The following is a 12,754-nucleotide window of genomic DNA, read 5'->3' on the forward strand; positions in this document are numbered from 1 at the left end:
TGGCATGCAACGAATAACCAGATTTAGCTCTGAACCATGCACATAATATACTTTACCAAACACGGCATAAGATCCAACAAGGGCAGAACAAGTTGTGGTCATTTTAGGAAATAAGAGCTCAACTCAAATTGTAAAACTCCTTCCATGTAAATTCATTACAATCCAAACTTTTTCCACAGTAAAACTCCCCACAACCTCTGGATCGGTTGTTTAATCCCAGTAGCCAGAACAAGACAGTCCAAGTCTAGGAGTTTTTGTGATCTCTGATATTTGTACCACCTTCTGGAACCTTCATAACTGGTCAGCCCCACCTGCGTGTGCTTGCATACGAGTCACAGAGAGTACAGACCTGGGTCGGGTTGTAGAGTTCCTGCAGAGGGCTCCTCGATCCTTTCCTGCAGCAGACGTCCATCCCAAATGGTGTCCGGCGCATCACTGCAGAATAAAAGCCAACAGATTGAAGTTTAGTACAGGCATTCGGTCGGCATGGACGAGTTGGGCTGAAGGACCTGTATGACTCGATTTTATCGACTGGAACCACTACAGCAGTCCGTCAGAAATTAATCTCTGGCAGCACGCTTTCCCCTGACACAGAAGATGGCGGTTGCAAGGCCCAATTCAGAGAGCTCAGCACAAGCCCTTGGGTGACCCTCCAGTGCAGTATCGAGGGGTGATCCCCACCAAATCTGTCCGAAGTTACAAAAGGTCTTATTATGAAGAAGAGCAGGGGATGCCTTCCTCTCCTACCAGATTCCATCATATTCAGCCCTTTGTCACTTCCACCTATCACCTCCCAGTTTCCGGCACCATTCCCACTCTTCCCTTGCCCATCTGTCTATCATCACCCCTCCCCGCCCCCTCACCTGGATCCACCTATCGCCTGCCAGCTCTTGCTCCGCCCCTTTGTACTGCCCATCTCCCCTCTATCTTTCAGTTCAGACGAAGGGTCTCGACCCGAAACGTCGACTGTCCATTTCCCTCCACAGATGCTGCCCGACCCGCTGAGTTCCTCCAGCATCTTGTCTGTTGTCAGCAGAAGATTCATGCCTGATTTCATGGGACTAGAGAGCTTGAGTTATAAAGGGGAAGCTGGACAGGCAGGTATTTCTTTTTCCCTGGAGCATAGGAGGCTGAGAGGCAGGGGAGTCTGAAAGCCAGAGGGCATAGAGAAGAAAGGGACCTGAGGTGCAAGTTTCTTATAGAGAGTGATGGGTATACTGAACAAGCTGCCAGAGGAAGCTGTAGAGGCAGGGTAAAATTACAATGTTTAAAAGAAATTTGGACAGGTACATGGATGGGAAAGGTTTAGAGGGATATGGGCCAAATGCAGGCAAATGGGACTAGCTCAGATAGACTTCTTGGTTGGCATGGGTGAGTTGGGCTGAAGCGCCTATTTCCGTGTTGTACAACTCTATGACTCGATTTTATCCCTCAGCTGGAATCTCTAACGCATGCTGTCAGGTCCTTAACTGAGCACTGCATTCTCTGCACGACATCACGGATTATTAGGTGGTCAGCCATGTTACAACGCAGGTCCATGTTGGTGAGCTAGTGGGTCACTTTGGAAGATGCTCAGAACCAATCTGAGACATCCTCAGGAAACAGGAGAAATGGACCCCAGATTCACAAGGCGAGCCACAGACTGGGACCAGGGGCCACGGTCACATTTTGCATCGTCTCTCGTCTCCCAGATGTGCAACGAATGTTTCCCCCCCAAGTAAAATAAAAACAAACAGCTGGAGGGACTCAGCGGGTCGAGCAGCATCTATGGGGGGGGGGGGGGGGGGGGGGGGGGGGGGGGGGGGAGAAATGAATTGACGACGTATCGAGTCAAGACCCTGCACCTCGACTGAGAGTGGAGAGAGGAGGTAGCCCGTATGAAAGAGAGGGGGGAGGGCTGAGGCAGGGGCTGGAAGGTGATGGGTGGATCGAGGGGGGGTGAGGGATGGTGGGCAGACAGAGCCAGATGGGGGAGGGGTAAGGTGGAGTTGGAGACAGAAGCAGGTAGGTGATGGGCGGAAGATCACAGGGGAAAAACAAAAGAGGCACGTGAAAGATGGTGAGTCAGGGGAGGGTGACGGTGGAGGCAGAGGCTAGAGGGTGATAACACAAAGGTTACAGGTGCTGGAATCTGATAAGTAAGGAAGGTGATAATGGGAACCATAAGGGGAGAGGTGAAGGGCTGGTGGAAACTGATGAAGGTGGGTGAAATGTGTGGATGGTAGGTGGATGGAACCAGGAGGGAAAGGGGTTGAAAACCTCCCCAATGTCAGCCATGCAAGTTGACAATGCAGTCCATCATTTCAAGTCAGACTGGTCAACTGGGGAGGGGTGGTACAGGGGGAGAGTGGGGGTCAACTGTGGGCTCTGATATCATGCATGTGTTTGAGACATCAATATCAACCTAAAACTCTTTCAATGAAATTTGACCTCACATCAAGTCTTTGATGGTTAACTACAGAGAGGTGTGCTTTGATAAGTGTCTAGGGTGGGGGGGAGGTGGGCTGGGAGGAAGAGATCTGGAATTTTTTCCATACTTGTGGAAGAAATTCCAGATCTTGGGAACAAGATGACTGAAAGCAGTGCTACCAGTAGTGAAGCAATGAAAACCAATTTGTGCAACAGGCTAGGATTGTGTGAACACAGAGACTCTGGATCGGGTATAGAGACTGGTTATTTAGCATGTGTGGATGTTTCAACTGTTCTTTTAGCGTCAAGCAATTCTGTTACATATAAGCCTACAAATTAGGAGCAAGAGTAGGCCATTCGGCCCCTCAAGCCTGTTCCACTATTTAATACTAGCACGGATTATCTGCTTATAATCTCAACTTCACATTCTAGTCTACCCCCAGTAGCCTTTCACCCCTCATACTTATCAAGAATCTATCACTACCTTAAAGATGGTCAAAGTCATTGTTCCCAGTGCTCTTTAAGGAAGAAAATTCCAAAAATTTAATTCCGAGAGAATTTTTTACCCTCATTTCTGTCTTAAACAGGTGACCCTGTTTCAGTACTAAATTCTCTAAGGAGAAACATCCTCTTCACATCCTCCCTGTCAAGACCCCTCATGATCTTATGCTTCAATCACCGGCAAAGCTGATTTAAGGCAAGGGTTAATCAGATTGTCCTGAAGCATGTCAATGTTATTCTGCTATTGATACATCTTTATGTTGGAGTAATATTAACCCTTAGCCTTTGCATGTTAGGCAAGGAAGATTAACTCAATTTAAAATACTAATGGGCTGTTGAACCAGGGCTGACCTTAAAGCAATGGTTGGTTTTGTCACTTTAGTAATCCCAATCAAAAGCCAAACCAGTGTATGCTGACATTTAATCAATTGATAACAAGAGCAGGAATGGCATTTGGCTCTTCAAAAATTTTTAGGAAGTTGCTGAAGATTATTCGGATAGAACAGCAGTTATGTGTGACCAGAGCAAAGTGATGCAATGACAAAATAAGGAGCTATATCAATGCAAGTGCCAACAGCTTCTTATTTGTGTTTCAAATCCCACATGGGAGATTTGAAAAAATGATTCTTCAGCGTGGTCGTGAGGGAGTGCTACTCTGCAGGAGGCGTTGTTTTCTGATGAGACGTTACAATGAGGACCTGTCTTCTCTCATCTGTAAAAGGACACAATGAAGTAGGAACAGGAGTAGGTCAACAGGCCCCTTGAACCTGTCTCACTGTTCAATATGATCAAAGCTGATCTGATCCAGACCTCAACTCATCTTCTGTGCCAGTTCCTCATAGCCCTCAATTCCCCACTCTTCCAAAAATTTATCTACCTGCACTTTGAATGCCTCTAATGAGCTAGCCTCCACGTCCCGCGAGGGGTAGAGAATTCCAGAGATTCACTACCCTTTGCAAGAAGGAATTTGTATCTATGGCTGTTTTAACCAATTATCTTGTACCCACGTCCTCCCATTCAAGACTTTCCCACTAGTGAAAATATCTCAGCATCTACTCAGTCATTCCCGATCAGAATCTTATACGTTTGAATAAAAATCATCCCTCTAAACTCTAAAGAATACAGATCCAATATGTTTAGCCTCTCTTTGTAGGACAATCCTCACATCCCAGGAACTAGTCTGGCAATCTCCCATGGACTGCCTCTAATATTGCTACGCCATTATTTCAGTGAGTAGCCAGCTGGGCAGTTACTCCCAATGTCCTAGCCAGTACCCACCCCTTACTTAACGTCACTTTAGACAAATATGGATTATCTTGTCATTATTGCACTACTGTTTGTGGGATCTTGCTGTGCTCAGATGGCCTGCCACGTTCCTACATTACAGCAAGGCCTCCACTTCAAAATGCAACCATTGGCTGTAAACAATCTTGAGACATCATAGAATGAGTTGTACAAAGACAAGTCTTCCATTGCTTATTGCAGTAAAGAACTAGTGAGAATCAAAATATGGGCAGTTCAATAAAATGTGCCTTACAGAGATGCACTGTAAGTTTTATATAATTATGTAAAACAGCATGATGTGGATTGTCAGATGGAAGTAGCAAGCAAAATGTTTAAAAATTAGCTGCTTCCAGGTGCATTGAAAATGGTTAAGGAACTAAGCTCAACATCATCACACATTTGAACCTGCAGCCACTGGGTCTGACAGTAAGTATGACATAGAACAGAACAGCACAGCTCAGGAACAAGCCCTTTGGCCCATAATGTCTGCGCCGAACACAATGCCGAATTAAACTAATTCTCATCTCCTGTACATGATCCATATCCCTCCATTCCCTGTATGAATTCATGAATCGATCTAACAGCCTCTTAAACACCACCATTACACATTCTCCCGGCGTCTGCGTGGGTTTCCTCCCACATTCCAAAGACGTACGGGCTAGGAAGTTGTGGGCAAGCTATGTTGGCGCCAGAAGCGTGGCGAAACTTGCGGGCTGCCCCCAGAACACTCTACGCAAAAGATGCATTTCACTGTGTGTTTCAATGTACATGTGACTAATAAAGATCTTATCTTATATCTGCTTCCACCACCACCCCTGGCAGCCTGTTCCAGGCACCCACCACTCTCTGTGTAAAAAAAAAACTTGCCTCATACATCTCCTTCAAACTTGCCCCCTCTCACTTTAAATGCATGTCCTCTAGTATTTGACACTTCTACCCTGGGTAAAAGACACTGACTATCTATTCTATCTATTATAAACTTCTATCAGGTCTCCCCTTAGCCTCCAACGCTCTAGAGAAAACAACCCGAGTTTGTCCAAACTCTCCTTATAGTTCATACCCTCCAATCCAGGGGGCATCCTGGTAAACCTTTTCTGCACCCTTTCCTCCACCTCCTTCCTGTAATGGGGTGACCAGAATTGCACACAATTTAACTGTGAGTTTCTACATTATTACATGTACTGTGAGCAAGAATAAATCACATAATGTCTTCAACCTGTTCAGCTTTATTGACTTGAGGTGTAAGTTATAAATAAGATCACTAACTTCTAACAAAACTTTTAACAGCGATCCAGTATAAATGCAAAGTGAGTGCTTGAAAAAGGGGAGCAAGTCTTCAGATGGGATTTATACGACATTCTGAGCACTGATGCTTTACACTAACACTTGGCTACCATCTGCATTGTGTGAGAATTTTAACATCACAGTTCCTGCACCTTTCACCTATCCTTCAGTATCCTTGCAAAGGTGGTGGTGAACTATCACCTTGAACCACTGGGGTTTATGTATTGCTATTCAGTAGGGAGTTCCAATATTTAGATTCAATGATAATAAAGGAAAAGCAATGTATTTCAAGTCGGGAAGGAATTGATTGGGATGCCAAGTTGGAGATGGCCATATTTCCTTCAGTAATCCAAAACCAAAATACTGCAGCTGCTAAATAGCAGAAATGAAGTAAGCAAGAGGGAAAAACCTAGAGCGAGAGAGAGAGCGCAAGAGCGAGAGAGAGACAGCGCAAAAGAGAGCAGGAGACCGCAAGAGAGAGCAGGAGAGCGAGAATGAGAATTAATGCTTCAGGGTTGATGATTTTTCATCAAAACCAGGAAACTGTCTTCCCGGTTTTGATGAAGGGTCATCTATCTTAAATGTTAACACTGCGTCTCCCCACAGCTCCTGCCTCACCTGCCGAATATTTCCCATATTCACTCTTCTTGTTTTAGGTATTTTTTTTTTCTGTCTCTTAAATTCAATATGGTTACTTAAAAAAATCTTCTAGCACCGTAACATCATTAAATTTGCTGAGCACATTGGAACAGAATTATCAGACGTGGATCAAATGATAAAATTGATAAAGCATCTTAAGATAATAACTGCATCTCTACCATTGAAACTACTTCCTAAAATTCCCTGACACAATTTCTTTAAAGTCTTCTCCCTGATGTAGATGCTACAAAAATCCCTGTCTGAAAATAACTGTTCAAAACAAAACATTGATAGAAACCCAAGTAGAAGCATATGCCAAAATGTCATGATCCTTATAATCATCTAACTGTTTTTTTTTGAAGACTTCCATATGTCAAGATGGACTGTTTCATGTCCCCTACCATTCTACAATACTGCTGTTCTTCTTCAGAAGCACTAGACATAATTTAAAAACTATGGGCGTTAAACCACATGGAAAGTTGCTTGACTAACTGCAAGACTTGTAGAAGATTTTTTGATTCATTTACAAGACATGGACTTTGAATGGACAGGGACAGTTTTTAAACACCCATGCCCAACTACTCTTGAGAGTTGGTAAAACCCAGCTTCCTAAACACTACAGCTCATGTTGAGGAACTTGGAAGGAGGGTGCTGGTGTTCCTGTTGCCTTGTTATCCTTGTCCTTCTAGACCGTAGAGATTGCCGCTTTGAGGGGTGCTATCGGCAAAGTATTATTGAGCAACTGCAGGGCATCTTGTAGACGGTACATCTCATCCAGACATTGCATTCTGCTTCTGAAATGGGGGAGGGAAGATGATGGACACTCCTGTTCACTAGCATATCTACTCCACATATAACACTGACGAGTGATGTCCCTGAGACTACAAAGAAAGCAAAGAAATTCTCTAGAAATGGATTAGTAGTAGTTAAAAAGCTGAGAAAACTATTGAAGATTGTTGTTTGGAAAGATCAATAGAAGCTTCTTAAAGGTGCTCAAAACATGAGAGCTTTTGAAAGAGCAAATACAGAGAGTTTCTATTTACAGTTGAATCAATAACCAGAGAAAACAGATTTAGACACAGAGTGAAGGAGAACAAGGAGCATTTTTATCCAAAATGAGTCATTGTGATTTGGCAGTGGAAGGAGATTCAGTAAAGTGGTTTGTATAAATAATTGGATAATGAAAATCTGCTGGGCTATGGGGAAAAGAGCCAGGGAGCATGAGAAATTGGAGAGGTATTTCACTGGCAAGATGGGCACAAGTGGCCGCCTTCTGTGGTATTTGTGACTGTACTTCCGTTGTGATATTCTCCAGAGAGTTGAGAGCTTCAAGTTCCTGGAGAAGACATCACCAACACCCTGTCCTGGTCAAATCACGTGGATGCCACAGCCAAGAAAGCTCACCAGTGCCTCTGCTTCCTCAGGAGGTTAAAGAAATTCAGTATGTCCCCTTTGACACTCACCAACTTTTATCGATGCACCACTGAAAGCATCCTATCTGGATGCATCACGGCTTGGTACAGCAACTGCTCTGCTCAGGACCGCAAGAAACTGCAGAGAGTTGTGCACACAGCCCAGCATGTCACGGAAACCAGCCTCCCCTCCTTGGACTCTATCTTTACCTCTCGCTGCCTGAGCAAAGCGGCCAGCATAATCAAAGACCCACCCACCCGGGTCACTCTCTCTTCTCTCCTCTTCCATCAGGTAGAAGATACAGGAGCCTGAGGGCACGTACCACCAGACTTAAGGACAGCTTCTATCCCACTGTGATAAGACTATTGAATCGTTCCCTTATACGACGGATGGACTCTGACCTCACGATCTACCTTGTGACCTTGCGCCTTATTGTCTACCTGCCCTGCACTTCCTCTGTAAGTGTGACATTTTACTCTGTACTGTTATTGTTTTTACCTGTACTACCTCAATGCACTCTGTACTAACTCAATGTAACTGCACTGTGTAATGAATTGACCTGTACGAACAGTATGCAAGACAAGTTTTTCACTGTATCTTGATACAAGTGACAATAATAAGCCAATACCATTAGAATGTTAGTATATAAATTTAAAAGCAGGTAGGACTTAATACTGTTGTCTTGCAGACTGTGAAAGGAAATGGACCAAGCAGATTGCATTATTCTGCTGACCTGTTACTTGATGCCACTGGCCCAGTCTTACACACTCACCAGGCTAAATACTAGTCCCAATTTAGCTGCCAGTGAAGGGGTTGTGCTCTCCGCTGACCCCAGAAGCAGCTGCTCACAAAGACCTAGCAGCTTCTGGGACACAGAAGAGTCCTTTTCAATCCAGTGATGTCGACTGGAGATCCTCAGTGTCTGGGGGGGTGGCAATGAAGTCATTGACCATCCTGAGGGGCCAGCCAATGTTCAGTGTGCTCACAGGCAGCCAACCAGGAAGTAAAGAACCTCGAGTTACAACTCACTTTTTAAACATTTTACAGAATATGAAAGAAACAATGTTGATTAAGGTAAAAGCTGAAGTATCAAACTTTCAAAACTGTTACTTAAACAAAAAATAATGTCTTGACAATGGAATGAAATTCCAGACCTAATTTCTTTTTTCAGAGCTAGAGAGGTTGTTCAACTATAAATGTCATAGGACACTGTAAAAAGTCAGTTACATCTCTCTTCTCCCCCCTCCCATTGAGCAGAAGATACAAAAGCCTGAAAGCATGAAACACCAGGCTCAAGGACAGCTTCTATCCTGCTGTTATAAGACTTTTGAATGGTCCCCTAGTATGATAAGACAGACTCTTAACCTCACAATGTACCTCATTTATGGCCTTGCACCTTATTGTCTGTCTGCATTGCACTTTCTCTATAACTGTAACACTTCATTCTGCATTGTTTTCCCTTGTACTACCTCAATGCATTGTTGTAATGAAATGATCTGTATGGATGGCATGCAAAACAAAGTTTTCCACTGTACCTCGGTACATGTGAATACAATAATAATACATGTTACTATGGTTTTTACAGCAAGAGTAGTAGATATAAAGATGAAACCCTTATCAGATTGCCAGTTCCCTGGTGGTTACAATGGCGTTAGCTACAGCGGGGCAACATGTACAGGAGCAGTTCTTCACTTACAACAATAACTGAACGCCTAATTCTGTATACATGGAGGTCAGGTGCTGTCAATTTTATGCAGCACCGACTGCAATCACTGACAGTTTCACTATCATTTCAATCGCAAACTCTGGGCCATTATGTTCATCACAGGAGACAGAGGGAGCTGAGCAGAGACTCAATGCAACAATGTTAGAGGCCAGATTCTTCCATACCAATGAGACAAAATATTCAATTAAAATAAAATTGGACTCATTTCCCAATAACGTTATGAGATTAGGTAGCAATGACTGCATCACCAACATTTAAACACATTTGTCTATCACAATCCAGATAAGTGTGAGATATTGCACTTTGGGAGATCAAATGTAAAGGGACAGTACATTGTTAATGGCAAGACCCTTAACAACGCTAATGTACAGAGAGATCTTGGGGTCCAAGTCCATAGCTCCTTGAAAGTGGCCGCACAAGTTGATGGGGTGGTAAAGGCGGCGTATGGCATGCTTGGCTTTATTAGTCGAGGCACTGAGTTCAAGAGTCAGGAAGTTATGTTGCAGCTGTGTAAAATTCTGGTTTGGCCACCTCTGGAGTACTGCATTCAATTCTGGTCACCCCATTATAGGAAGGATGTGGAGGCTTTGGAGAAAGTGCATAAGAGGTTTACTAGGATGCTGCCTGGATTAGAGGACATGTACTATAAAGAGAGTTTGGACAAACTTAGGTTGTTTTCTCTGAAGCAGCGGAGGCTGAGGGGAGACCTGATAGAAGTTTATAAAATTATGAGAGGTACAGATACAATATATAGCCAGTATCTTTTTCCCAGGGTGGACATGTCTAATACTAGAAGGCATGCATCTAAGGTGAGAGGAGGTGAGTTCAAAGGAGATGTGCAGGGCAAGTTTTCATTTTAAACACAGGGCGGTGGGTGCCTGGAATGCGCTGCCGGGGGTGGTGGTGGAGGCAGATACGCTAGAGGAGCTTAAGAGGCTTTTAGATAGGCACATGGATATGCAGAGAATGGAGGGATATGGACCTTGTGCAGGCAGAAGGGTTGAGTTTAATTAGGTGTCATTAGCTTAATTAGTACAGCACAAACATCGTGTGCTGAAGGGCCTGTTCCTGTGCCATACCGTTCCATGTTCACATAATGAAACTTCACTGTAAATCAGTTGTCCAAAACTGTAATCATATTGAACTAAATAAAGGTTGATTAAAGATATTAATGCTGGAGCTGACACAATCTACACCCCAACACAGGAGAGTAAAGAGGTGTGGAAGGAGAGTAGAGGTGAGCTTACACACAGTCTTTTGCACAGAATAGGACTTCTATTCATGAATTCTGCAGCAGTCACCCCTGGTTCCAGTCAAGACTCTTGACCTCACAATCTACCTTGTTATGACCTTGCACCTTATTGTCTACCTGCAATGCACCTCCCTGTAGCTGTGACACTTTACTCTGTACTCTGTCATTATTTTTACCCTGTACTACCTCAATACACTCCGTACTACCTCAATGCAATGTATAATAAATTGATCCGTACGAACGGTATGCAAGACAAGTTTTTCCACTGTACCTCGGTACAAGTGACAATAATAAACCAACCCCTTGTCATGCAACGATTAGCTCCAGCAAATATTGCTGACAGATTATCCAACACCAGAAGTCACTCTCGCAATCTAAATCTTTCCTAGTCAGTGTCAAGTGTTTCACTGAAGCCACATTGAGTTCGACCAATCTTGGAAGAGGAGAGGAGGCCTGTAGCGGACCAGCCAAGATTATACCGAATGTGGGACAGGCTTGAGGGCCCCAGTGGCCTACTCCTGCTCTTATTATGGAGTGAGGTGGAGGGGCAAGAGAGAGGAAGAAATTCCAGAGGCAGGAGAGTCAATTTAGAAACACAAAACTGAGCAAAAAGGGTCAAGGAGAGAATCAGTGAGAGGATCGGGGGAAAAGAAGTGTCTGCAGGGCGTAGCACTCATAAGCAAATTACTGTGAGGAAGAACACAAAAATTCCATTGCTCAGCATGAATGCTAAGCATTCACAAGAGGCCAGGAATCCAGGAGCCAATTCCAGCAATGTTTTAGAACAGGTTGACTGAACTGACATGTTCCAGCTTAATTAAACCTATTATTTTATTGTGCCAATTGTACCAGAATTAAAATGATTCTGTCTCTTAAGATTCTGTGCATTGCCATTACTAGCAACTTCCAGAGCACAATTAACATTGTAAAATATGGCATAAGGGGTTTGATTAGAGGTTTATCAGTTATAGTTAGACACTGGGGTATGTAATGAGGGATAGGACAGACAAAAAGATGGATTCTAACCAGCATTAGAGGAGGAAAGAGATGGAGAGTTTTAAGGAAGGAATTCTAGAAGTTGACTAGCTAAGCAAAGCAAGATGGTTTTGGTTGTCAGATGTCAATCATCCCAGCCCCAGAACATCACTACAGGGCAGTGTCCTGTGTCCAACCATCTTCAGTTGCTTCCTCAATGACTTTCCTTCCATCTCAAGGTCAGAAGTGGAACGTTTGCAGATAGTTGCACCACATTCAATTCCACGCAGCTCCTCAGCAAGTGAAACAGTCCGTGTCTTTATACAGCAAGTACGAGACAAAGTTCGGGCACGGGCTCAGGTGGCAAGTTTCATACATGCCACAAAAGTGCCAGGCAATGACCGTCTCCAACAAGAGACAATCTAACCATCAATGGCATTATTATTGCCAAGTCTCCCCCCGCTTTCCACAACAATATCCTGGAGACCACCACCGAACAGAACCTCAACTGGACCAAAAGTTGCAAGATTTCAAGAGGAGATAACAAGCTGGGTGTCCAGCGAGGAATAACTCCCTTCTTGATACCCAAAGCCTTTCCATCGTCAACAAGGCACAAGTTGAGAGCATGATGAAATAATCTCCATTTGCCTCAATGAGTGTAGTGTAGCTTCAACAATACTCAAGAGGTTCAACACCAAAGACATAGCCCACTTGATTGGCTACACCATCCACCACAATGAACATTCGTTCCCTCCACCACTGGCACACATTGACTGCAGTGTGAACCATCCAGAAAACGCACTGCAGTTCTCTCCCAGGTTATTCTTCCACGTCCGTAGATCCCTCAAGGTTGCCGCACCTTTTGATAGGGTTGTTAAGAAGGCGTGTGGTGTGTTGGCCTTCATTAGTCGGGGTATTGAGTTCAAGAACCACAAGGTGATGTTGCTGCTCTATAGAACTCTGGTTACACCACACTTTAAGTATTGTATTCAGTTCTGGTCGCCTCATTATAGGAAGGATTTGGAAGCTTTAGAGAGGGTGCAGAGGAGATTTACCAGGATGCTGCCTGGATTGGAGAGCATGTCTTATGAGGAAAGGTTGAGTGAGCTGGGGTTTTTCTCTTTGGAAAGGAGGAGGATGAGAGGTGACTTGATAGAGGTGTACAAGATGATAAGAGGCATACAAGATGATAAGAGGCATTGATCGAGTAGACAATCAGAGACTTTTTCCCAGGACGAAAATGGCTAACACTAGGGGACATAATTTTAAGG

The 12,754-nt window shown here is 44.0% G+C and overlaps 1 protein-coding gene across 2 annotated transcripts in view; it reads right to left on the minus strand.

Moving 5' to 3' along the window:
- Positions 1–12,754, minus strand: part of chst11 (carbohydrate (chondroitin 4) sulfotransferase 11) — a 174,779-nt gene that overhangs the window by 118,053 nt on the left and 43,972 nt on the right. For both annotated transcript variants that reach the window (XM_052030644.1, XM_052030643.1), the window contains exon 2: positions 350–435. In XM_052030644.1, coding sequence (XP_051886604.1) covers positions 350–435 — 86 coding nt within the window. The remainder of the gene's footprint in view (positions 1–349; positions 436–12,754) is intronic.

The sequence above is a fragment of the Pristis pectinata genome, chromosome 15 (assembly GCF_009764475.1).
Source record: "Pristis pectinata isolate sPriPec2 chromosome 15, sPriPec2.1.pri, whole genome shotgun sequence".
In the NCBI taxonomy this organism is placed as follows: domain Eukaryota; kingdom Metazoa; phylum Chordata; class Chondrichthyes; order Rhinopristiformes; family Pristidae; genus Pristis; species Pristis pectinata.